This window comes from Ictalurus punctatus, chromosome 8 (assembly GCF_001660625.3).
Source record: "Ictalurus punctatus breed USDA103 chromosome 8, Coco_2.0, whole genome shotgun sequence".
NCBI classification, from domain to species: Eukaryota; Metazoa; Chordata; class Actinopteri; order Siluriformes; family Ictaluridae; genus Ictalurus; species Ictalurus punctatus.
Window position 1 is genome coordinate 18,031,221 of NC_030423.2, and position 24,700 is coordinate 18,055,920.

At 36.3% G+C, this 24,700-nt stretch overlaps 2 protein-coding genes across 3 annotated transcripts in view; both read right to left on the reverse strand.

Moving 5' to 3' along the window:
* cacna2d4b (calcium channel, voltage-dependent, alpha 2/delta subunit 4b) overlaps positions 1-14,372 on the reverse strand; it is a 41,414-nt gene extending 27,042 nt beyond the window's left edge. For both annotated transcript variants that reach the window (XM_053682136.1, XM_053682135.1), the window contains exons 1-4: positions 13,749-14,372; positions 8,245-8,326; positions 4,725-4,841; positions 3,415-3,474 (exon numbers count right to left, since the gene is read on the reverse strand). In XM_053682136.1, coding sequence (XP_053538111.1) covers positions 3,415-3,474; positions 4,725-4,841; positions 8,245-8,326; positions 13,749-13,849 — 360 coding nt within the window. In that variant the 5' untranslated portion in view covers positions 13,850-14,372. The remainder of the gene's footprint in view (positions 1-3,414; positions 3,475-4,724; positions 4,842-8,244; positions 8,327-13,748) is intronic.
* Positions 14,373-16,122: 1,750 nt separating this feature from the next.
* samm50 (SAMM50 sorting and assembly machinery component) lies at positions 16,123-24,692 on the reverse strand. The gene is made up of 15 exons (XM_017475061.2): positions 24,523-24,692; positions 23,140-23,250; positions 22,952-23,053; positions 22,106-22,193; positions 21,920-22,026; positions 21,609-21,739; positions 20,303-20,390; positions 20,087-20,215; positions 19,893-19,964; positions 19,724-19,810; positions 19,549-19,619; positions 18,899-18,966; positions 17,979-18,125; positions 16,854-16,995; positions 16,123-16,491 (listed from the first exon to the last, which is right to left on the reverse strand). The coding sequence occupies exons 1-15, from the start codon at positions 24,541-24,543 to the stop codon at positions 16,446-16,448; spliced, it is 1,410 nt and encodes a 469-aa protein (XP_017330550.1). The 5' UTR covers positions 24,544-24,692; the 3' UTR covers positions 16,123-16,445.
* Positions 24,693-24,700: the final 8 nt, after the last annotated feature.

A 24,700-nucleotide genomic window follows, 5' to 3' on the forward strand; every position in this document is an offset into this window, starting at 1 on the left:
GCAAAACGGGTTGAGATTAAATTATTGGTGTTTATTATTAATGCGTATTTCTACATTCAATGAGCAGGATCTATGTAAATTATGAAAGCAATCCAGAGCCATCCAATGATGTTTGTGTACACAGCTGCATATGGCAAATAATATTAACAATTTGAAAGTATGCACACTTAATTTATATTCTTTGTTTAATTTAGTTTAATTCAGTTTTCCCCTTCATGTTAATTAATACATTAACTAACAAATATATACCAACATGTGTCAGTAGTGGCTTGGTGCTTAAGGTTCTGGGTTACTGATCTGAAGGTCAAGGGTTCAAGCCCCACCACTGCCAAGCTGCTGCTGTTGGGGCCTTGAGCAAGGCCCTTAACCCTTTCAGCTCCAGGGGTGCTGTATCATGGCTGACCCCAGCCTTCTGACATGCTGGGGTACGTGAAGAAAAGAATTTCACTGTGAATATGTATATGTGACTAATAAAGACTCATTCATTCATTCAATAACGTACTGTGGTCATTATTAACGCATGAATTCATAAGACTCACATCAGAGTTATGGTTAGCTCTTCGTGAGTAGTAGTTTGTGATTACTATATGCCTTAACTCATCATTAGTCAACAACAGCGCGGAGCCTCTTTCTGTAATGTCCAAGAAGGCTGGATACACTTACAGAGGATTTTGGACATTTCAAACCCTTTAATAATTTTTAAGTTTGGCTGGCACTTACTGACGTAAGGCTGAGTAATTTCTCTTACAGTTTGAGTACAAAATGTGAATTACTGTCTGTATACTGTATATATTTTATACAGTCAGTATTACTTGTGTTCAGGAAGTCTTGCAATAATTTTGATGTTCCTGTACATGCTTTAGAGCTATTCCAGTTTTATGGACGTGCCATTTACAGTCAAAACTTGTATACAGAATGTATTTATTATTAGTATACTGAACCATCTTTTTATATTTTCCTAAGCCCCTGACGATAGAGTCCAGACATCAGAAAAATATCAGGCACATGTTACACATGTTTTAAATATACATGTTTTCTATTTTGACGAGGGAAATATACCTGCGTTACAGACGTGACAAAAAAAGTACAAGACTTTTTGGGAGATAAGATATAGTTTGTAGGATTTAGGTCAAATAAAATGTACAAACCATAGGTATTAATACAGACAGTTGGCTTCTCCAAAGAACATTATATATTTATTTTATTTTAATTTTGGTTTCGAACCCGAAGACTCGAGAGTTGAACTAATCATTTCTGTTTCCGGTACAGGACCTATGAGAATGTTGCAGCGCATGCGCAGTCAAAGATGAACGAATCGCTCTCTGAGACATCTCGCTGTTCCTGAGTCATATTAAAGATTCGTCCAAAATTAACAAATCGTTCATGAACGACTCATCACGAGAAAGCAGCGCTTACCTGAGTATGGAAAAGCACAACAAATGCTTTAAAACTTTAACAGAGACCTCTAGTGGGTATTTAAACCACCAAACTTTGACCTCTGAGATATCAGTGGAAAGGCTGCACAATTAGTCGACTTTAAACTGAAATCACAGTACCGCAAATGGTTATGGATTATTTAAACCTGAGTTCACAGTGTCTTTGATGCCGTTAAGGTGTAACCAACGTGAAGTTGTTCAAGGCTCCGTTTAGAGACCATGAATATGGTGTGTGCATGAGACCACGAAAGGGTGAGAACTGCATGCTAGATCAGCAGCTATATTAAATATTTATCATATGGATAAATATTTGGATTTGGAATGGATTTGTGGATGGGTGGGTGGATGGATGGGTGGATTTGTGGATGGGTCGGTGGATGGATGGGTGGATGAATGGATTTGTGGATGGGTGGGTGGATGGATGGATGGATGTGTGGGTGGATGAAGGATTTGTGGATGGGTGGATTTCTGGATGGGTAGGTGGATGGATGGATGGATGGATGGATGGGTGGGTGGATGGATGGATGGATGGATTTGTGGACGGGTGTGTGGATGGATGAATGGATTTGTGGACAGGTGTGTGGATGGATGGGTGGATTTGTGGATGGGTGGGTGGATGGATGGATGGATGGATGGATGGATGGATGGGTGGGTGGATGGATGGATGGATGAATAGATTTTTGGATGGGTGGGTGGGTGGATGGATGGGTGGATTTGTGGATGGGTGGGTGGATGGATAGATGGGTGGGTGGATGAATGGATTTGTGGATGGGTGGGTGGATGGATGGATGAATGGATTTGTGGATGGGTGGGTGGATGGATGGATGGATGAATGGGTGGGTGGATGGATGGAGTTCAAATCGCAATCATGTGTCAAAATGATCGCAATATTATGTTTTGCGTCAAAACGATTGCACTGTTTTCAGCCAGTTTGCGCAGTTCAATGTGCAGTCGAGAGTCAAAATGTATGATGCTTTGTGTCAAAATGATCACTAGTAGTATTAACAGAGCATTAACAGATTTCAGTAGTTATGTTTAATCACGTCTAATAATGGCTGTCATTTGGATTCTACTGTGTGAGCATATGTGCATGCCTGTTCATCTCTCTCCCTCTCAGACACACTCACATTTATTCAAATACTGTAAGAACGATAACAATGTAGTGATCTGTAAATCCCCATGGTGCTCTCATTGATGTTATTATTTAACTTCTTATATGTTCAGAGAATTAATTAATTAATTATATTTCTAAAATGTTCCAATATAAAGTAAGACTGTAATATAAGTCAGTCATCTAACAGCAGCATGATGGTAAACAAATGTGCGCCAATGCAAAAGATTTAATATGAAGCATCCATAACGCATTATTATGGTTGTTCAGAGCAAAGGGAGATGAGTTATTGATCATAATTAGCATGGACCTAATTTAGCTTTGTACAAAAAGTTTTAAGTTATTTGTATTAGTAATTATTATATGATATAAACTTAATCATGGCAACATGATGCAGCACTGAAGTGTCGTGACCTCTTAAATATAGCACTTATAAATTCAAAAGGCACCACTGTTATGACAAAGTGAGTGTATTTATTTCTCAGACGTGTCCATCTTTCTGCAAAATGCTTATTGCTAATATAAAGTTGCTGGGTTTTTTTAAATACGTTTTTGACCCCTCTTTTGAAAACATGAAGTATGGCTGGTTGAAAATGTCATTTTAATAGGCCTATTGGTGCACACCTCATATGTGGTGGATAAACATGGCAATTTCCTTAAAATTTCTATTAGAGAACATTAATGCAGTAAAATACAGACATAAATGGACAACATAAAAAAGGATTTGTTCTTTTGTTAAGAACTTTATTTTTTAAAGGCAAGGTTGCCATTTGCATGGAATTGCTCTTTCCTAAATGTATCTTTAGAAATGAATGAAGTTATTTTTATTCTTTGCTCCGGCATGCTGTGAACTTGTGTTGAACTCACCTCTAAGCTTGCATTAAACTCGTGGTATAGATCTGCGTCCTCCACTGTATCTGCCAGTCGCTGGAGAGAGATCGTATAAGGGCAGTTACATTCAGATCAATTCCTCCTGTAGCAGTTTTATTTACATAAATGAGCTGTTAGTCAGGAATGTGAAACTTCTCTGTCACAGAGGTCAATAAAGCACTGCTTTTACCCGAGCAGGAAGTATTAAACGTATGCACCACAACATGACTACTTTACGGCCAAGTACCAAATTAAACTAAAGTAAACTGCCCACTACTTGCAACTTTGGGGAACTTAAGGGAAACAACAAGAAGAAGGGACTGGTATTAAATTTCCTTTTAAAGAGAATGCAGACCGGTGTATTACTGTGACTACACACATAAATGGCACAGCTATTATTTCAACCCCATCTGTACACAACTCCACCTACCAAACTCAATTATAACTCAAGCAAAGTATCAAAACATAAAAATTTAAGTACAGTAACAAAGTTACTCTTCTACTGTACATAATTGTGAATTTTAAGTTTCTCTACTTTGCTTGAGTTTTTCTTTCATTTAAGTAGTTTTGACTTTTACTTGCTACATTTCAAAAGAAACATCTTTACTTTCTACTCACTACATTTTCAACAATAACTGCATTTCTCTGTATTCATATATTTGTAAAGATGCTAAAAAGGTGCCTTCTTAGCAACTGCCATTTCTAAAGAGTTGATCTCAATATGTAACAAATCTAAACTTTAACAGATGTGACAGTGAGAATGGGACCTAATACTCATGACTGTGTCATGACTGTGTCATTGGCCCTGTTCAAAATATAGGAATGGGCCCTCATTTCAAGGTTTTAACATCAATATTTAAATTTTCAGTATACGTTATTTAATAATTAATAATGAAAAATATATATATTTGCATTTTTAAGGGGCCCTTGGCTTCTTAGGTCGCAAATCGGTTGCTTACCTTTACCTAGTGCTAAGTCCACCCCTGACTGTAACATACTATTTGGGTATTTATAATAAATACACTTTATATTTATCAGCACAATTTGAAAGCTGTCGCTACCCTTAGCTAATGTTTTCCCACGTTCCTAGGGTCATTGTTTAAGATGATCACTTTACCGTCAGTAAAATTAGCCTTAAATCTGTGTGTCACTTGAAGCAGATGTCTTTTTTCTTTTGTGATGCTTTCTTGTACTAGTAAACTGAAATGAGTAATTGCAATTTTACTTAAGTAAAGGATTTGGTCATTTTACCACCTCTGTTGGTCTAAATGGCCAATCAATTCCATCTTCCAAGGTAACCTACTGACCTTAACAGACTTCATCTTGCTTCCCAGCATCTTCTCAATTTCATCTGAAAACTCCTGGGCCAAATGAATTCCATTTACTTCCTCTATCCGGATAATGGGCTCCACATCTTTGAGTTTCTGGTGGCAGCAACAAAACTGTTAATCATTACCAGTCATTTTATTAAAAGCCAGATTATCTTAGATTCATTGCTGAATGGTTCAGGGAGGATCTATCTAGGCCTCGCAGCTATCATGCCCTCTACAAAATGTACTATTATTTAGTAACCCCTTAGTTATTTAGGCATTATCTGACAACCCAATTGTGCTTAACATTGAAGGCCTGGTCTATTGTATGCAGGATAGGTCTTACGTGTCTTCTACCTAGATCCAAATCTATAACAACCCTAAGTTCTTGCTTAGTATTTCAGATCCAGGATTTAAAATCTGGCATACTCATGGGATATGTAGACTTTGGGATCTGTTTAATCAAAATTTACTGATGCCTTTTGAAGACCTGGTTATAAAACATAATCTGCCTAGATCTCTTTTTTAATAGATTTCTCCAAATTATGGATTATATTTTTAAGTAGTGGTACGTTGTATTTTTAAGTACCACTTTTGCCACTAAATTCTCAATGTCGGACATGGAGAAGACTTTGTTAAATCTTCCGCTACATAAGCAGATCACTTGTCTTTAATGCTTTATTTATATGAAGTAGCAGGCATGCAGGACCTTAAAAGGCTGTGGGAGAGGGAATTTGATTGGAACTGGTGTGAAGTCAGGTGAATAAGAATTACATTTGCAACAGGGCTAGAGCTATTCAGCTCAGGATTGTGCATAGACTGCATATTACACCACTCATTAAAATAAGTTTAACCCAAGTAATTCCTCATTATGCTCTGAGTGTCAGGTTGCGGTGGGAGATTACACCCACTGTATATGGGACTGTTGCATAATTAAAACTTATTGGTCAAATGTCATTTGTGCTATGAGCCGAATATTTGGATTAGAACTAGAGCTGGATCCCTTGTCTTTGATCCCAGTCAGGCAATTGCCGAACAAGTTTGCTAGATGTTTTACTGAAATTTTTAGCCTTTGCTGCCAGGAAAAACATATTGTTAATCTGGATCAGTGACAAACAATTTTTCTTTGAAAAATTGGCATAAGATTACAAGAGAAATTATCCCTCTGTAATACCTGTTATTCATTTGTCAACTGTGGTTTTCATCATATCTGGACTCCTTATCTTGATAATAATGATGACCCTTTAAGTGATATTTTGAGGTGCAGGATGTCATAATGTCATATAAGACATAGATGTCTTTTTTCTTTTCTTCATTTATTTCCTGTTCTATTACTGTCAGTGCTAGGCCTTGTTCACTTGGTTCTGTTTGTGTTGTAAATGGTTAAAATGTTAATAAAAAAAAAGAATAAATAAAAAATAATAATTAATAAATAAAAACCAGATTATACTAGGAAAACAAAAGCATTGCCTATTTATGGTTAAGCGCATATTTATGTGTGGTGGTTGAGAAAACCCTTAAGATGGTTCAAATATTTGACATTTACTACTATACAGTGCATCCAGAAAGTATTCACAGCGCATCACTTTTTCCACATTTTGTTATGTTACAGTTGAATTCCAAAATGGATTAAATTCATTATTTGAATTCATTATATGAATTTAATCCATTTTGGAATAAGGCTGTAACATAACAAAATGTGGAAAAAGTGAAGCGCTGTGAATACTTTCCGGGTGCACTGTATATTGTTTTGAAAACTACAGGGATTCCTCAACTGAAATATGTTTATCTTTTGCATCTATCACAAACATTGATTACTAGCAATTTTTATAATTGCTTTAAAAAAAAAATAAAGCCTGGAATGTAGTATCAGAGATTATTTTTGCTGCTGTTTAAAGTGCATAGGTGTGTGGTGGTTTAGCTGTTAGCACGTTCGCCTCACACACGCCAAGGTTGTGGGTTCAATTCCTGCTGCTGCCCTTTGTGTGTGGAGTTTGCATGTTCCTGGGTTTCCAAATTTACTCCGGTTTCCTCCCCTGTTCAAAGACTAGCTGATTGGCGTGTATGTGGCTTTTTCAGATAATATTGTTCACAACTCCTCGTGCGAGGGAGAAGCTTTGCGACAGTTTGCTTCACTGAATTCAAGGACGCATTTTAGAGAGGTGTAAATGGAATGTGGAAAAATAACTCAAGGGAATGATAAGTTACATTATATAATATAAACTATATAAGAAATAATGAATGAAAAATTGAAATGCAACAAGGAGTTTGTTTACGGTAACAGTGTGTGTTACTAATTCTCTTCCGTTACATGACGTCCCAGTACTACTTTTAGAGCATAGTATAAGTAGGCGAATTGAGACTCAGCATCACTGTTGGCTCCTTGAGTGAGGCTCTTGATACTGAAAAAGTGTCTGCTAAATAGATAAATGTTAACAAATCCACTTGACAGTGTCCTTAGAGAATTTAGAGATGAGATCTCAGTGTAATAGGACTCACTTGATCTCCAGATTAATTCTTTAATTATATAATTTGGGGAAGAATTAAAACAATTGACAAACTGAATGTATTCACATGAACCTTTTCTTTTTCATATTTCTTTTTCACGTGCTATCTTGAAATACAGTATTTTGTAATGTTTTATAATTATCACATTACGGAGAGTTATATAAGAGGACTTTGTTGAAGAAAAATAGAAATGGGGCATCCCTACAAGCTTACATTCAGAAAATCCTCATAAAGAGCACTGAGGGGAAAGTATACCCAGAGTATTAGACAAACCCTGGTAGTGTTCCCACTGTGTGTCAGTCCACAGCTGGATCCCTGAAGAAAATACCTGCATACAGAGCCAGAGCTGAACCACAGCTGAACTAGGTTTAGTCTAGAGGGAATTATATTGGGATGTGGTTGAAGTAAAATGCATAACCAATGCCATTTAGCTCTGTTTAACAGGAAGAGTACGGAGTAATACTATGAGGGGGTGTATATTTTCATTAGATCCTGCACTGATTATATTACAGTAAATCTACTAATACATTTGTCAAAGATGAATTCTGTTTTGGTTTATTCCAGTTTCAGAGGAAATGCAGAGTGAAAGGGGTAAGGAAAATATATTAAAACGGCTGTCTGGACAAGAAAGTTGGGACCTGGATATTTGTGGGTTCAGACATCTGTTTAAAACCTTATGAACAGCATTACACATGCTCATCATGACATTATGTATGCATAAAACATGGTCCTGATTACACATAGTGCAAAGTAAAAATAGAAAGAAAAAACAAAAACAGAAAGCAGGTCGACTGACCTGCTGAACAAATTTGATGTGTGTGTGTGTGTGTGTGTGTGTGTGTGTGTGTGTGTGTGTGTGTGTGTGTGTGTGTGTGTGTGTGTGTGTGTGTGTGTGTGTGTGTGTGTGTGTGTGTGTGAGTGTGCGCTCTGTGTTGCACCAGATGTTGCAGCTGAGGTAATGACGTGACCTGAAACCATAATCATGTAAGTAGGTGTCTAGGCCATTTACCTTCTGTAGAAGTGCAGATCCTGAATATTTTATAGCAACTGCATTCAGCTGTTCTGAAAGGCTATCGGCCCATTTTTGAACCCTGAAACAAAAATTTCCCAAATTGATTATTAGACCTCGTCCATGTGCATGTTGTAGTGACATTAATTAAAGCATGATAAAACCACATTTATGACCTCATTCATAGATCAAATGATGGATTGCCTTATATTGCCTTATACCATTGCACGGTTGAGTTATTGTGTCTGATTAATTTTCTATAACAGCAGCTGTAAGGCAAATCACAGGTTGATAATGAGTTTTTGGAAGGAGTCTCCAGTGTCGGTGCTTTGTGGCAATAAATAAGTAAAAATGTTAGTGTTGTCAAACTGTCGTGGTAATATAATAGCAATAAAACACATCAGGAAGTACTGTTATAGGAAAAATAATCGACTTCAGGATGGTAACAATAACTCCCCATCATTATTTTCCTATAACAGCACACCAAAGTGTTTTATTTTTCCACTTATACCATATTGATTTTACAAAGTCACTATTGGTAAATGAAATATATATAGATTAGAGATTTTCCTAAAGAACTATCATATTTTACAGCAGGGTTTCAAAGTATATAATACTGAGGTGTCTCTTCCATAATACGTATTATGTTATTTCATTGGTTGTAATATCTACAAAAAAAAAATCTACATTAATTTCTGTGTTTGGTAACATATGATTACATTTACTGTATAAAAACCATATAAAAAAAACATGTTATTGTTGCTGTTATTTGTCATTTAAGAGGTTAAATCATAACTGCTAAATACCCTTACTTTGGATTATAAATAACATAAGATCTGGTTGTCCTAGTTCCCTTCAGGAAGAAGGCTCTGTAGCATCAAAAGCAGCACTACCAGATTTCCACAAGTCATCTGGCTTACCAACACTGAACAATGTAACCCCTATCCCATCTGTACTGGTTATAATACACTCTTTAATGCACTGGACAGAATCTATTTATGACAGAAGCCCATTCAGCACACTAACAAACCAGAAACACAACAGCAACTCAGTTGTATGAAAACAAACAGTAAAAACATCATATGCTCGCTGGTGTCTGCAAGGTGGTGGGAGATGGCAAGCTGGAGGATGTTTACCGTAAGAAGAAGTATGAGCCTTAATGAATGTACTGATGCTTTTATTCATACTTATTTTTACAAAGACTATTCTTATGATGTTACAGTGAATATGCTGTCAACATTGCATGGCATTAATATGAGTATGTGAACACTAAAAACAGAAGAAGGAGTGTACTTTGCATTAAATTGTTTTCAATAGACTAACTAGATAACAGACTGAAAATTTGTAATTCTTTTGTTTTGAAAGTCATACACGGTGTTCAATCAGCAACACGCATATGGTGTTCAATATGGACCTACACTTTCCATTTTGAGTTAACATTGTGTTAATGATGTGTTTCTGTATTTACTTTAGCGTTTTTGTTTTTGTTGCATTTTCTGGTCTGCTGTTGTGTTTTCTCATTTGCTGTAGTGTCTTTGGTTTTGAGTTTTCTGATTTGCGGTTGTGTTTTCTGATTTACTCTTGCTTTTTGGTTTGTTAATATATTTTGCACGTATCGGTCCCTATAGTTTATTGTTTATACTGCCTGGACAATCCAATCGCACATATTCATTTAGAATGCTGCTTTTATACTCTGTTGTTTCTTTGAATTTAATTGAATTCAATTTATATTATATGCATAGAAACATAGAGTAAAATATTCAATTAAAATATTCTATGCATAGAAACAGAATAAAATATTCAAATAATATATTCTAAGCATAGGAATAAAATATTCTAATAAAATATTCTATGCATGGAAACATACAATAAAAAATATTTCCTATATTTTTTATTCTATGTTTCTATTTTTTTTTAAACAAATAAATTGAATTCAATTAAATATATGTCTTCTAGATAATCTTTTACTCTGAAATTACTAACAAATGTAATCTTCTTATCTATTACAGTGTCACAGTGAGTCACAGAAAATACTATATTTTTTTCTTCTGCACCCTGGCATGTTGATGAGATTCTCAAGCTCATACAATAAAAAATCATTACACTACTTTGATGTACACCTACAAAAAGAGCAAAGAGTCATAAATTATGTATCTTATGTAGAAAGAATCCAGGACTGATGAATCCTCTTCACTGAGTGTTGAAACTTCTTCACCTTCATGCCACAATTCCAGTCACCTTGACTCACTACATCCAGACACTAAGTTGCTTGGGTGCCTAAGCAACACATTGAATTATGAAATTGCAGCATTCCCATTATCCCTTTAATGACCCAGTCTGGCACTGAGTAGGACAGGAAACAGTGGCATACAGGAAGTGATTTAACAGAATAGAGCCCTTTATATTGGATTATACTCCATGGTATAATTTAGCTTTATGTCTGTCTTGTAGTACAGTTATGATGGACACATCAAACAAACTGGTTTGGTTTTGTGAGGAAAATTTTTTTTTTTATGAGAGCATGCATGTTTTGCTCACCTTCAGTTCCTGTAAAGTCTGATAAGGTTGTAAAGACATAAGTCTGCATAATAAAATTTATATCGGCTGGTATAAATTGACGAGCAAGGCTCAAGTAACACAAGTACATAGAGGCTAGGGCTGATTTCTTTCTAGCTCAGAAAGTAGATTAATTCAGCCTATCACTGACAGATATGATAAAACTGATAAAATGCCTAGATTTCTATGCACTGGGGCTAGTTTTTTTTAGGACAGGTTCATAATCACATCATCATCAGTTATTGAGAAAACACACATCAATTGCAGTAGCCGGTGTCATAAACATTTGATGGAGGATTGTATTCTCTATCACTGATTTTCAAAATGCCTTTGGAGAGAAACTAGAGGGAAATAAACTAAGAAAACATTTTCCAAAATACTACAAATGACATAAAGGGTCAAACATAGTTCTGGTTATTCCTGTAATGAGACCCTGTGCTATTAGTGTCGACCTTAATGGTTTCAAAATGCTAAGTTACTGTTGTGTTTTAAGCCTCTCATTCAGTATCATGACCAGCAGTCATACATAAACAAAAAAGAAAAGCACACAGTTAGTGTTAGTATTAGTAGGTTAGTATGAAGTTCCTGTTTCCATATGGGAAACCCTATGATCATATGTGTGCCAGCTTGAGTGTCTGGCTGGTTTCCAATAACATATTAACCAGGGCTACATTGAACATGGCACCACAGAGACAACCTGGAGCAGACGATCTAAAGATACTGACATGTACATGCACATCAATTACAAAAAACAGCAACTGCAAAAATGTAGAAATGTGATTCTGATAGTAATGAATTTCTAGCTCAGACTATATGATCAACAAAATTATTGTCATACTTTAAGAGCACAAGCACAAAATGACTGTAGTAAAAATCATTTCCACGTAATGATTTTTGGTGGACGTTTTTTTCCTGGTTGGAAAAATTATTTAATATTGTTCTTGTGGGGTTTTTTTTATTATTATTATATGGAACCTAATTTTTGGCCAAATGGTTTGGCCAAAAGGGGAATGCACAGAAGCAAAAGCCACACATACATGCTGTAAAATACATATAGAGGTGTATCATTGTTGTTATGGTACTGTTTTCTGGCTTGTGGTTCAGGGGCTTTTATGAAAATTAATTATGAATTGTGTTACGTCCCAGGATAATTTTTTTTCCCCAAAACTTCACCTATTTGGCCAATTTTAACAGGATAATAACCTAAAACTCACCAAATAAGAGCAGAAATGTTTTTTTAAACGGGCAGTACATGCAAAAAAAAAAAAAAAAAAAAAAAAACCCTCAGACATCTTGCAACTGAAAGAATATTGCATGGAAGAGTAGTCAAAAATTCCAGCAAGCCTGGTGGACAATTATGCAAAATGCTTACAAGAAGTTATTTCTGCTAAAGGGGGCAATACTAGCTTCTGAGGCCAAGGGTGTACTTACTTTCCATAGAAGAATATCACATCTATTGATATTTCTGTTGAATAAATGATTGAAAAAGCTCATTTTCCTTGTGGTTTTGTTCAAGTGTTTCCATGGGGTGTACTAATTTTTTCACATGACTGTATCTAAAAAAAAAAAAAAAAATGTAAAAAATCAAAGACCACTCATTGTATTATATTCATTTTTTTTTTGCTTGTATTATTGAAGGGTGCCAAAACTTCTAGAGTTGTCTTTATGTGCAAAGTGTAACAACTAATATGAAACACCATTTATTGATTTTGCACCACTGGAGCACTTTAATCTGTAAACCACGTAACATTTGTCTGCTAGTGTGATTTGTTTTTTTCCCACCAGTCTATGATGTGAAGGTCTCAGGAGAAATGGATTTTATACAGAAGCCCTTTATCGATTAGGTGTTTAGTAAAAATAACCACACAACTGGCTGAATCACTTCCCCTCTGCCATTTAGATTCGAATGCTTGAGAGCATCAAACTTAAGGAGTTACACGGCACATTAAACCCTCAAATAATCCCAGATGATGCTAAATTGACTGATCTCAGGGATTGTTTTTGTGTTAGTTGCTGGAAGAGTTTCAGTTGAAAATGTTTTGAGGCTTTATAGATTATATGCAGTGGAGTGCAATAATTTTCATGCCCTTAAGACAAACTTTATAAAAGAAATCTATATAATTTATTCTAAAACAAAACAAAGAACAAAAACAAACAAATACAATATATTAAAATGTCAATTTATTTGAAATAAAACATTTCAATCAAGAAAACAAAAAGTTTTAAAACCACTTCCAGCCCTTTGTATCCTCTAAACAGCTCTCAGATGGTATCACCACACCCTCCTTGCAGGCATCTCAGTTTAAATTCTTCTAGATATTTGCCAGATGTCATTCACTGCATTCATCAAATTAGTCTGAGAGAGTATATCATCAAATCTTTAACAATATTTTTTTTTTACAGTAATCGTGCCTTATATTTTGGACAACTGCCTTGATTGTGAATAGACCTACATTTCTTACATTCCTTTCCTTTCCTTTTTATAAACCTAGTAATTCCGGGTAATCAGATAACGTGTTAAATGTGTGACTAAGAATATTCTGCAGGACACTAGCTCTGCTAGTACAGCCCGTTGGTAGTACTAAAAAGTCATGCTAGGTGTCTGGGTGCCTAACTGGCATTTCTGTCCATTTGCAGCGATAAAGTGGAACCTCACATTTCACACTTGGGGAGAGTTTTCACAGAATTTCAGATTTTTCATTTTATTCATCTCCTCTTGTATGATTAGTGACCCGGGGGTGCAATGTTTTGCATGTTTTGGATATTAATATTAATTCACATAACCATTACAACTGTCACTGTTATTCATTTATCTCTGCATATTAATAATAATAATAATAATAATAATAATAATAATAAGAAGAAGAAGAAGAAGAAGAAGAAGAAGAAGAAGAAGAAGAAGAAGCGAATAAATGTAACCTTGACTTTATAAGTACTGTTTATCTTACGTTTCAGGTGGAATCTTCATCTGTGCGTTGGTCAGGAGGTACAAGCAGCCTGAGTAAAGCAGGAAGACTGTGACCCATGAATGCTGTGTTCTGTTGCCCATAATCCCAATAAAGCAAGTCTGTGACCACTGAATCACTGACAGGAAGTGTTCATCCACTGGAATTTACAGCTTCACTTTACTTCAACTTTACCAAAACCTTACTCTGAGTCTCATCCCAAAGTTCACGTTTATTCATATTGACTTCAGCTTCAGATCACATACACTATGCTTCTTGTTTAAAAATAAATGTCCACTGGTCATGGACCGGTGCTTGTTGGCTCCAAATCTTCTTCTTGATAAAATCCTGTTGAGCATTCTTCATTTTGAGGGGGGAAAAAGAGTTAAAAGTAGCAAAAATGCTGATATACCACTGGAAAATAAATCCCTCTTCTCTGAAATGAAATAAAATACTTTGCCTTTCAGATAATTATATCCTCATGAATGGACAAAGAATCTGAGAATCTGATCATTAATGCATACAATATTGCAAAAGAGCCATAGAAGGGTTCGGACGGGGAGTCCTAGAATCAACGGACTCAATCCGCCGCTCTGCACGTAATCCAGTTGGATTACACTCTCATCACACGGCGAGTTCACAGGCTAGGAGGAGGGGAAGTGGAAAACAGAAGGGAGGGGGGTGGGGGTGGGGGGTGATGCGAAGGGCGAGGAAGAGGATTGGGCGAGTTAGTGTGTTGTTGGTCCTAAAAGGATTAGCAGTGTTTTCTGGAGGCAGGATCTCCTCCATCCAATCAGAGCAAGCGAACAGCAGGGCTTCAAAGGTGAGCTTTGTTGAGGGATAAGGACATCTAGTGGGTACCTGAACGCTAACAGTAATAAACAGTTTTATGCCACATGCGACACTGCTGAGCAGCTGGGGCGAGTATTTTCAGGTGATTTGTGGACGGATGGGTAAAGTATCGAATGCAGTATTGTAATTGCGGGAGACAATCTTTTCATGAATCATAAGGAATAATATAAGGAGACATATGATCGCATATTTGTTAACTATGCTGACAGAAGGAAAATAGCCTCAAGGCTCTGGCAACCTTGAGTCCTTGGTGCACTAATATCAAAGTATATACATTTTAGTATGAAGGACTGATTAAATAATAGGCTAAACACACACTGCCCCATCTGTTTTATTAGTTGATGGGTCATAAACATTTTGGATCAGTTTGTATTGTGTATACAGTCAAAATAAATTTTCTAGTGCCTGAAATCTTATGCAGTCTCTAATGAACTCTTATCTAGCACCCAATAAATGCAGCGTACATTATGACTCTGTTTATAGAAAGCAGATAAAAGTAGAACTTGAGAGAGTGGGAGGAGAGTGGGGCAGCTGTGGCTCAGGTGGTAGAGCCACTAATCGTAGGGTTGGTGGTTTGATTCCCGGCCCACATGACTCCACATGCTGAAGTGTCCTTGGGCAAGACACTGAACCCAAGTTGCTCCAGATGGCAAGCTAGCGCCTTGCATGACAGCTGTGCTACCATTGGTGTGTGTGTGTGTGAGAGAGAGAGAGAGAGAGAGAGAGAGAGAGAGAGAGAATGAGAAACAGTGTAAAGCGCTTTGTAGAACTGCTCAGGTTAAAAAAAAGCGCTCTATAAGTGCAGACCATTTACCATATACTTTACGTACAGCAATGATAAAGACAAAGTTGCTGTTTAAACATAATGAATAGTAAATGCATCACAGTTTGTTTTGTTTGATACATCTCTATCCATTGCATCTGTAGTGTATGTAGAATGACCACAGAATCACTTCTAAAAGCAAAAACATATTTATAATGAAAGGGCTGTTGCTGAATGCTATCAATAAACATTAACACAGTATGTGACTATATATCTCAAAATTTAAACCTACAACCATCGAACAATAAAGATTTATTGTTATGAGTGATACCCAAACTGGTCTTAGGCAGTTTAATTCCAGCAAAAGTCCAGTTATTTATGCTTTTCCTACAGTAAAGTTTTAACCATACTTCACTAGACCAACGCTGTAACCACAATTTCTCTCGTCTCTGAACTGACATCCCGATTTTTTGCTCAATTTTCAACCCTTTGACAGAAGAATTCATTAAAACGTTCTACAGAATTTTGCATTAAAATTTATTGAAGCCCCAACAACCTCACCTAGACTCCCATGGTAAGTGAGTTTTGTTAAAAATGTTTGCAGTTCTTTTCTCAGTACAGGAAACATGTTGATATGTGCACTATAAATCTTTTTTTTTTTTTTTAACATGAGCAGATGTTCAGTAGGCCATCATGAGCAGACAGTCGGCATCTTTTTCCTCACTTAACACTCAAGGGTTAACACACAAGATTACAGAATGCTTTCATAAAGGGAGGAAAGTTTTTTTATTTAACTTTTTTTGCTGATCAGACAAATAAATATGACAAGTCATAACTGCACTGACAGGTCATTTCCCCTACACGTAAGTGTTCTTAGATCATTCTTCGTATTATTATATTGGTTTTAGACTTCTGTACTAACAATACATTTGGGTGGTGTCCAAAAAACCAAAACGATTTGAAACCCCACAAAGATACTGAACCACGAAGATTCCAGCTCCGCACAGAAGTTTCAAACAGATTTCATCTGCATATAAAATCCTCTTCTTTTTGTCCCAAGTAGATACGTTAATGGCTTCATGGTGTTAGAGGAAACGAATGCCTGCTCCGAACTGCACTCCATCACATATCCTACATAAAGATAAAGAGATACATGAAGAGTATGAAGAAAATGTCTAAGTGTAAATACCAGACATGTGAATATTAGACATGTTTAGCTGTTTGAATAGATTCTGAGTGGTGATGACTGAAGATTGGGCTTTCACTACTGCTCAGTTGCTTACAATTATCATAACATAACAAAGGCCACCTGAGAAAGAATGTTTTAATTCAAACTTGCTGACAACAGATTTTGCCTAAAAATCAACCATTGAATGCCAAGTACAAGTGGGGTTTGAGCAGGGGCAGAATTTTTTTAAATAATTACAAAATATTTAAACATATGAATAGATGGTTTGAGAAATCGAGTTTTAGATTTTGTCCCCAATTGGTACCTGTCTCCACTTTGGACACCCATGGGAATGCAGTAATTGAGCTCAAGTCGAGCGATGTTCCCCAGACGCAGCACGATGCCTGCGCCGTATGACCAGCGGATACACTCGGCCAGTCGACTCAGATGCGCTCGAGGCCCTTCACCTACAAATATAAACACACATCGGCAAGAATTAAACATGCTAGGGTGACGCTAGGGCTAATCTTTCTGGCCTCAAGCCGTAAAAGATTATAGTCTAGCCCCGAATGTTTTTTGCCTGGAACTGCCCAGGAGTTTAGTGGAAATGTGATAGGAACTGAGTAAATGTTATTTGTTTAAACTTAGTACGGTGCGGTCACTGTTTACAGTATGGGATGCTAACGGCTAAAATTTCTCTCTCGAGCTTTTGCTCGTTTGTTTAATTGGGTTCTCGTTGTCTAATTTTAGGACTTGTTTAAAAATCTCATGTTTTAGGTCATATTTCTGCAGACATATAGAAAATTCTAAAGGCTTCACAAACTTTCATGCACCTCTGTATATACATAGATCCCTCAATGGCAACATTATTTTAATACCACGATTCATCGCCATTTGCCATATTGAATGGTCAGGATCTGCCAGTTAACGCATGAGTGAATTGACAGATGCAGCGTACAACAGGATCAACAGTCTTTTCACAAGATTTAGTTTATAATCGACTGTTGCATCTATATTAAACAGATTTAATATAGCCTGATTGTTTTTAATGAAGGCGGTTAGATTACTGACAACACCGGGTATACACACACACAATTTTATATACAACGATACTAGCTCCTGATGTTTGGGCTCAGGCCCTGATGTTTTCAAATCCTAAAAACACTCCTGCTCAGGATCATGTCATCTCATATTTTTGGATTTTTCCCCATTTTCTCTCCAATTTGGTTCCTCTGAGACATGTGAAGCCACCATATTTTAATGAACTGCTGCTCATGCTGTGTCAAGGGCAGCTGAACACTGCTTACTCCTCTCTCCTACATACATGAGCTCACAAATGCCCATGGAGATGCCCAAGCCATGTTCTGATAAGTATAAATACTAATTAGAGGATAAAATTAAAGAAGTCAAAGTTTACCCAGTGGTTTTTGTGTGTGGATGTACAACTCACCGTAATTGAGGTTGCACAAGTTTCCAGCATTGAGAAAGAAGTGCGTTCGGAAAAGGTCTCCAAAGCCCCCACGACCTGGCCTGAATGGTAGAGGAGTGTACAGATGGAGCCCACCGGCCCAGTACACCTCTCCACCCAGATAATCACCTGCCATTAACAGCGAGTCAGTTTCATTCATCCATATATAGACCGTATTGTTCGAAAGTTTTAGGCACATGCAAAAAAAGATGCTGTAGAGCAAAAATGCCTTAAAAATAATTAAATTAAATATTTATACATTTTAAAAAATACCGTAATGAGCAGTAAACAGTAGTAAATGAAATAAAGTCAATATTTGGTGTGGGGGAAAAAAAAAGAGATAAAAATAGTAGTCTCCGGTACAAGTTGTGCAGTTTTATAAGGAAATGAGCTGTAAGTTTTATTGAGCATCTTTCAGAACCAGCCACAGTTCTTCTGGAGACTTTGACTGTTGTACTTGCTTCTTATTTTTGCAGCAAAACCCAGCGGCCTTCATTTTGTTTATATTTTTGTCTCTTACGTAATATGCTGCTTTCTTTACTGACATACAAATATTTTTGTGCTAGAAAACTAATGTTTGGGGAAAACTTTTAGGGAAAAAATAGGGTATCAAAAACTTTTGCACAGTAATGTGTGTGTGTGTGTATATATATATATATATATATATATATATATATATATATATATATATATATATATATATATATATATATACACACACACACACACACACACACATTATATATTTTATATAAAAATTCATGCACATATTTTTTTCACTGCTAGTATATAGTTGGAGTGCAGAAGCAATTCAAGTTACAAATGAACTGTATATGAATTTAGCTCAACACGATCATCAATTGCTATGAAATTACCAAGACCAAGTGTGTTGCATTTCTTACCTTCACTCTGTGGTCCGATGCTGTACATGCTGAAACCTCTTACGCTGGTGGGGCCTCCCAGATAAAACCTGATGTTTACATTCACATGTCAGAACTATACATTCCACAGCATTATATAATGAATAAACCATTTCACATGCTGTTATATGAAAGGGTGATCATCTTCCAATAAAAGCATGTCCAGACGTTTTTTTTTTAATTTCCCCTTAAATCACAGCAATTCTCCAATGATGACATTTATTATTAATTAAAGAATGAAACATCGCATCATGTGACACATGACACATCGAATGACATATGTTTGAAGGTATAGTTAATATATAAACTTTTAAAAGGACATCATGTTACCAAGAAACCGTAAAACCTGAAATCCTGAAGACTTTCCCATGATAGAAAACTTTAAAACTTTAAGATGCAACAACATGTGATTTACCATGCAGCTGAAACTGTTGTCAGAGGTCTTGTTATAGAAAAATAATCTACACATTTCGACGTATCAGAATTGAGAATTAAACAGTGATGTGGTGTAGCTGTCCAAGGGTTGTATGAGGTCTGTTTTCACTAAAGTTTAATAGGTCACAGTGCTTAACTAAATTCCGATTGCACTTCTCCTTGAGAAAACACTATCTAGCGGAATAATTTTCACTTACCTGTCAGCAATTGACGTGGGTTTGTCTCCGAAGGGAAGCAGCAGACCCCCCCATAGAGAGGCCGAGAGGACCTACAGGGAAGAGATTGGCCAACATTTAAACACCTGAAACCAATGTAAAGCCTGAAAAATGTACAGACAAGACTGTAGTTTCTAGCTGTGCTTTTACTCCTCACCGAATCCCAGATGAGTCGCTTATTGAGCTGAATTTCAAAGTCCTCCTTCAGGAATCTGGCATCTCCACCTGTATAACCTGCCAACTCCTGCAGTGACGAAAAAAAGTTGCTTTAATGCAAGTCTAAAGTGTTTATTCAATTCTCTATTCATATAAAGCAAAATACGGACCTGGTTGATCTTTAGTAAGGCACCTTTCTTAGGTAGGATGGGAGAGTTGCGCGTGTCAATAAACATTGCATGCTGGGAAGGGAATATTGACTCAGTCAGAACACAAGAAAGAAGGACAATCTTTATTTTAAAGACCAAAATATTAAACTCTGCATTTTTACTCAGGTTATGTCTTTATTGTAGTGCATACATACGGCGAGGGAAGACTTGAGTGAGTGGCCGCTTTCTTCTCTGACAGCGAAGGAGGCAGTGCGTGCCAGACAGCCGAGCTCCCTCCACACTCCCTCCCACTTCAGCGTGTGGTTCGTCTTCCAGATAGGAAACTGACAAACAAAACACCGTCAAAATGGAGCACAATGACATGATGCCATGAAAACCAGGAAACCTGAAAATAAGAGTAAAAGCCTTACACTGAACTCTGTGGAGATCCCTCTATCAGTTTCTCTCAGTGAGCTCCATGGGAACTGCCCTGTGACTTTGTAGATGTTGACAGAAAAACTACAAAAGCAAAGCTCAGTGTCAGCAGGGAATATTTTGAACATAGATGAAAAAATCCAAGCTAAATCACATTAAAGAATTACTCCAGAGTTTTTCAACCTAATCTTTACCTACTGCATCTGTATCATACAAGCAATTACAAAAAATACATTGGGAAGTTGTCCTGTTCTGAGAAATGAAGGGAAACCTTTTTTCATTAGAAACCTGTTTATTGTGGAAATCTATGCACTTCTTGTTAAGCACTGTGATTAAACCTTTACAAAACACAGGGTTCCCCAAGTTATTAGCTTCTACTTGGAAGCCTTTTGAAAGAGAAACATCGGTTGTAATGTTTCTACATTGAATCTTTAATAGTTCCTGAGGGACATACCAAAGACATTTTATGGTTTTCCATGGAACCTTGCATTCTAAAATAAAATAAAATAAAATAAAATAAAATAAAAATACGTTCATAAATTATTCAATGTTTACAAATTAAGATATAAATATGCATAATTTGTCCTTTCAAATATTAAAGTACTATGCTATAGATCATGTAGGGATTAAGTAAATGCTCAAGTAAGATAAATAAACAAGTAAGAATGCTTACTTTTTTATGCTAGAGTATTCCTTTAAACCCAAAACTGATAAAGTAAGAAATAAAACAAAATGTTTCCACCACAAAGTTGATTATTTTCCAATAAGAGCACATTCCTTAAAGTGTTCTATTCCTCTTATAAACAGCAATGACATATTATTCATTTATAGTTACATTTAATGTTGTGGAAAGTCCACAAAACAAGTTTGTTTCAGTTATTATTTATTTTATACGTAATAACTATAAACTATCATTCCCTCACCAGCCTCTCTTTTTCCCCCCTCTCTAGTCATCAGCTTGTCATCCTACCAAGGGACAGCTTTACCTCAAAGTGCTTACACTGACTGAAATTGTTTATATGTTTTTGGTTGTTAAGTAATGACACCTTCTTAAAGTACTTTTTTGTATGCATCTGCCATAAAGGTCACTATGTAAATAATTACTATAGAAATCGTAATATATTACACAGAGTACATTAAAATAAACCTGTGATTTACCTAGCAGCAGACACTACGTCATAGTCATGTCACTGCAGAATATGATGTCAACCACTTCTGACCAATCAGACTCAAGAATTCAAAGCACTGTAGTATAATTATTAATGACAAACCAGTTTTTAGCACCAAGGCTGCTAAACATACTTGCGTTCAAAGTGTCCAGCTTGAGGTTTGAAAAAAGAGAGGCCATAGGACGTTTCCTTTGTGCCGTAGGAGAACTGAAAAGTGAGCTTCTCAGCACGGCCAAAAACATTGGGCAGTTTCAAACCCAGCACCTGAAATCACATCAGCAAAAACAGTGATGCTTCACTTCCTGTAATAAAGTTGTTCATTAAATTGCCAGTGCTTTTTGAATATTCTCTATAGATGAAGGAAAGATATGACAGAATGAATAACAAACAATCTCTGTGCAATAAAACAGGTGTACTTGTTATTAACAAGTATTATTAACTCACCATGCTTCCCTCATTGTTTCCAACCATGGTGTTATAGCTTCCAGTCATCCTCCTGAGCTCCTTCACCTCAAATGTGACGTCCAGTCCATTAGGCAGTGCGTCCACACCTATATCATGCAGTACATTCAATCAATGTCAATGAAATGATGGTTTCAGTGAGAACTACTGCTAGTCAAATTAACATACCATGTGAGGTATCAATGACGACCTCCACTTGTCTGAATATTCCCAGACGCAGCAGTCTCTGTCTGGCATCATGGCTCTTTTTCATCACCTGCGCCACAGGTACGACACACCACATCATTCATTGCATTACAGTCATTACACCACTGCCGTCATCAGTGCAAACCTCACCACAGTGGATTTCGTTTTCAGTCCCGGTGTCCTCATGATGCACTGAATGTTTCCAAAAACCTTACATTTCAAAAACATTACGCTTTAACATACCTGAATAATCATAATTAAGCTCTTCATGACTCAATAAAACAGAACTACAGTCGAGTGCAAAAGTTTGAATCCCCTTAGAACGAGACAAATAACATTTAATTTAATGTTTAAATACTTTGGGGCATGCTGTTATATTAAATTACTTAACTTTGGGGTAATTTCATATGATTTCACCATCAGGTTGCATCAAAACATCCAGTTGTTGATTATTTTTCTAGAACAGACCACCACCACAAGTGTTTCATTCCCTACATAAACATTTCTTTAGCTCTCTGTTCTATCTCTGCCAGACTGAGCAAATCCGGACATTCTCGCATACATCCTGACATATCTGTTATACCTCTGTCAGATGTCATATACTGCTCTCTTTAAATTAAGTGTGGGGTTTTTTTGCTAATTATTTTTCTGGCTTTGTGTTTTATTGTCATAATTCTTGTGATACACTCTCATTTCACTGCAAAATAGAGCTAAACTTCCCTTTTCTCACCCAGAAACCATGGGAGATGCAAACTTCTGCACTCCGATGTAAATGCAGTTCCGAACATCCTCCGGACTGGCATTGCCATGATGAATACACATACTCACGTCTATCAAGTTCTTGGCTCTGAAGACATCTGCGATCTCATATGTAAGGATGTCTTCCTTAGTCCTTCCAAGCCCATCTATATGTACATGCTGAACTACAACCTAAACAATTAGACACAGTCTTAAAAGTTTGTCCTGCAATAAATAAAGATACTTCTGTTTTCTGGAATAAATAAAGCAAGTCATACATCTTTGTTTTCCAGAACTTCCTGCTGAGGCTCGTACTCTGCTTCTCCAACATCCAGGTCATCAGCCTGAACCCCCAGCTCAGGCCCCTGCATCGGCAGAGGGTCCAAACTCTAGAGTGGAAAAAACAGATGATTTTATTTAAAAAATAAAAAATAAGTGCAGTAAGATTTGCAATACTTGCAAATACTTGAATGGTGTTGGTTATAGACAAACCTGAACATTGCTATTAAAGCTACACAATATGCTGCAGCAGTAATTTGTCTATGTGCAGTAGGTCTGGGTGTCATAGCAATACAATAACAATACTGACATAAATTCCGATACTATTTCCAGGTATACATCTATAACACAGAAACCATTCTTCCTCAAAGCTGATTGGACAGGATATTGGTTTCAACCAAAACGTAGTTTTATAGCCATTAAAACAAAAAAGTGTTCTTAAATATTTCATGTGGATCTTATATTGTTACAGGCAGCATAAAAAATAAGCTCTGCCTACTTCACAATCACTTCGTATTATTTATCCCTAAAAAGATTATGTCATGGTATGTGTCACGATGATGCACTGTACATATCAATTTTTCTTTAAAAAGTGAGCGGAAACACTTTAAACCACAATCAAAAACGGGTTGTTTTTTTTCTATACTCAGAACCAGAAAAATCTGTTTCCATGACCTGCATTCATTAATTTCCTTCATACATATTTCTTCCTATCCTTAAGAAGGTTATAAGAAAAGAATTTCCCAAATTGTTGATTACTGTTGGAGTTACATTAGATTTTACACTGAAAAATAGGGCACAGTATTTTCTTGATTAAACAGTAAAGAAGTGATTTTCCAACTAACTTTTTAAAAATGTATTTTGTCTTGAGTGTCTTTGCAGTGAAATAATGTTTAATTCTAACAACATCTAAAGATTTGGTTTGATGCACATTTATGCACATGTAAGTAGACAAGCCTAATTTGCATAAAAAGTAAGAACATCAGCAATCAAAAGTATAGCTCTATAGTGTCCTGATTAGATATCACGGTATATGATTTTATATATATATATATATATATATATATATATATATATATATATATATATATATATATATATATATATTGCCAACTCTGTAATAATGTAAATATAGTAATCATCAGCTCCTGTGATTAAAACGCAGCACGATTCATACTTTCTGGTTCATATTTATGTTGAACATTTCGTGTAGATCTGATCAGAGCAAACTTTTTTTTGTTGTTTTTCATCTACAGCTCTCACACTCCGGCTGTGTTGATTTTCCACTCTGTAATTCACAGCTAGAGAAGTATTGGAGGTTGTCTCTGTTCAGAGGTCATTGCTTTGGTTCGTCGATTAAAAACAGTGGGAAATAAACTTACTCTTGCGTGTACAGTCCCCATATTTCCTTTATCCTTTACATCCAAATGTTCCTAAAAAATACGACGCTCTTTAAACCCGCTGGTGTAAAGCTCCAAAGCGTTTTGCTAAAGCATTAGCTGTTCACCGGTAAGGCGCCATGACAGTTCTTAACCACGCCCCTACTCGCGTGACGTCAGG

What these genes read in the sequence shown, in the direction of transcription:
- samm50 (XM_017475061.2), bottom strand. Translation starts at nt 24,543, where the DNA reads ATGGGGACTGTACACGCAAGA. An exon ending in CTTGTGCAACCTCAATTACG is followed by an intron (nt 16,996 to 17,978) that starts GTGAGTTGTACA and finishes TTATATTTGTAG; the next exon opens with GTGAAGGGCCTCGAGCGCAT. An exon ending in GGTGTCCAAAGTGGAGACAG is followed by an intron (nt 16,492 to 16,853) that starts GTACCAATTGGG and finishes ATCTTTATGTAG; the next exon opens with GATATGTGATGGAGTGCAGT.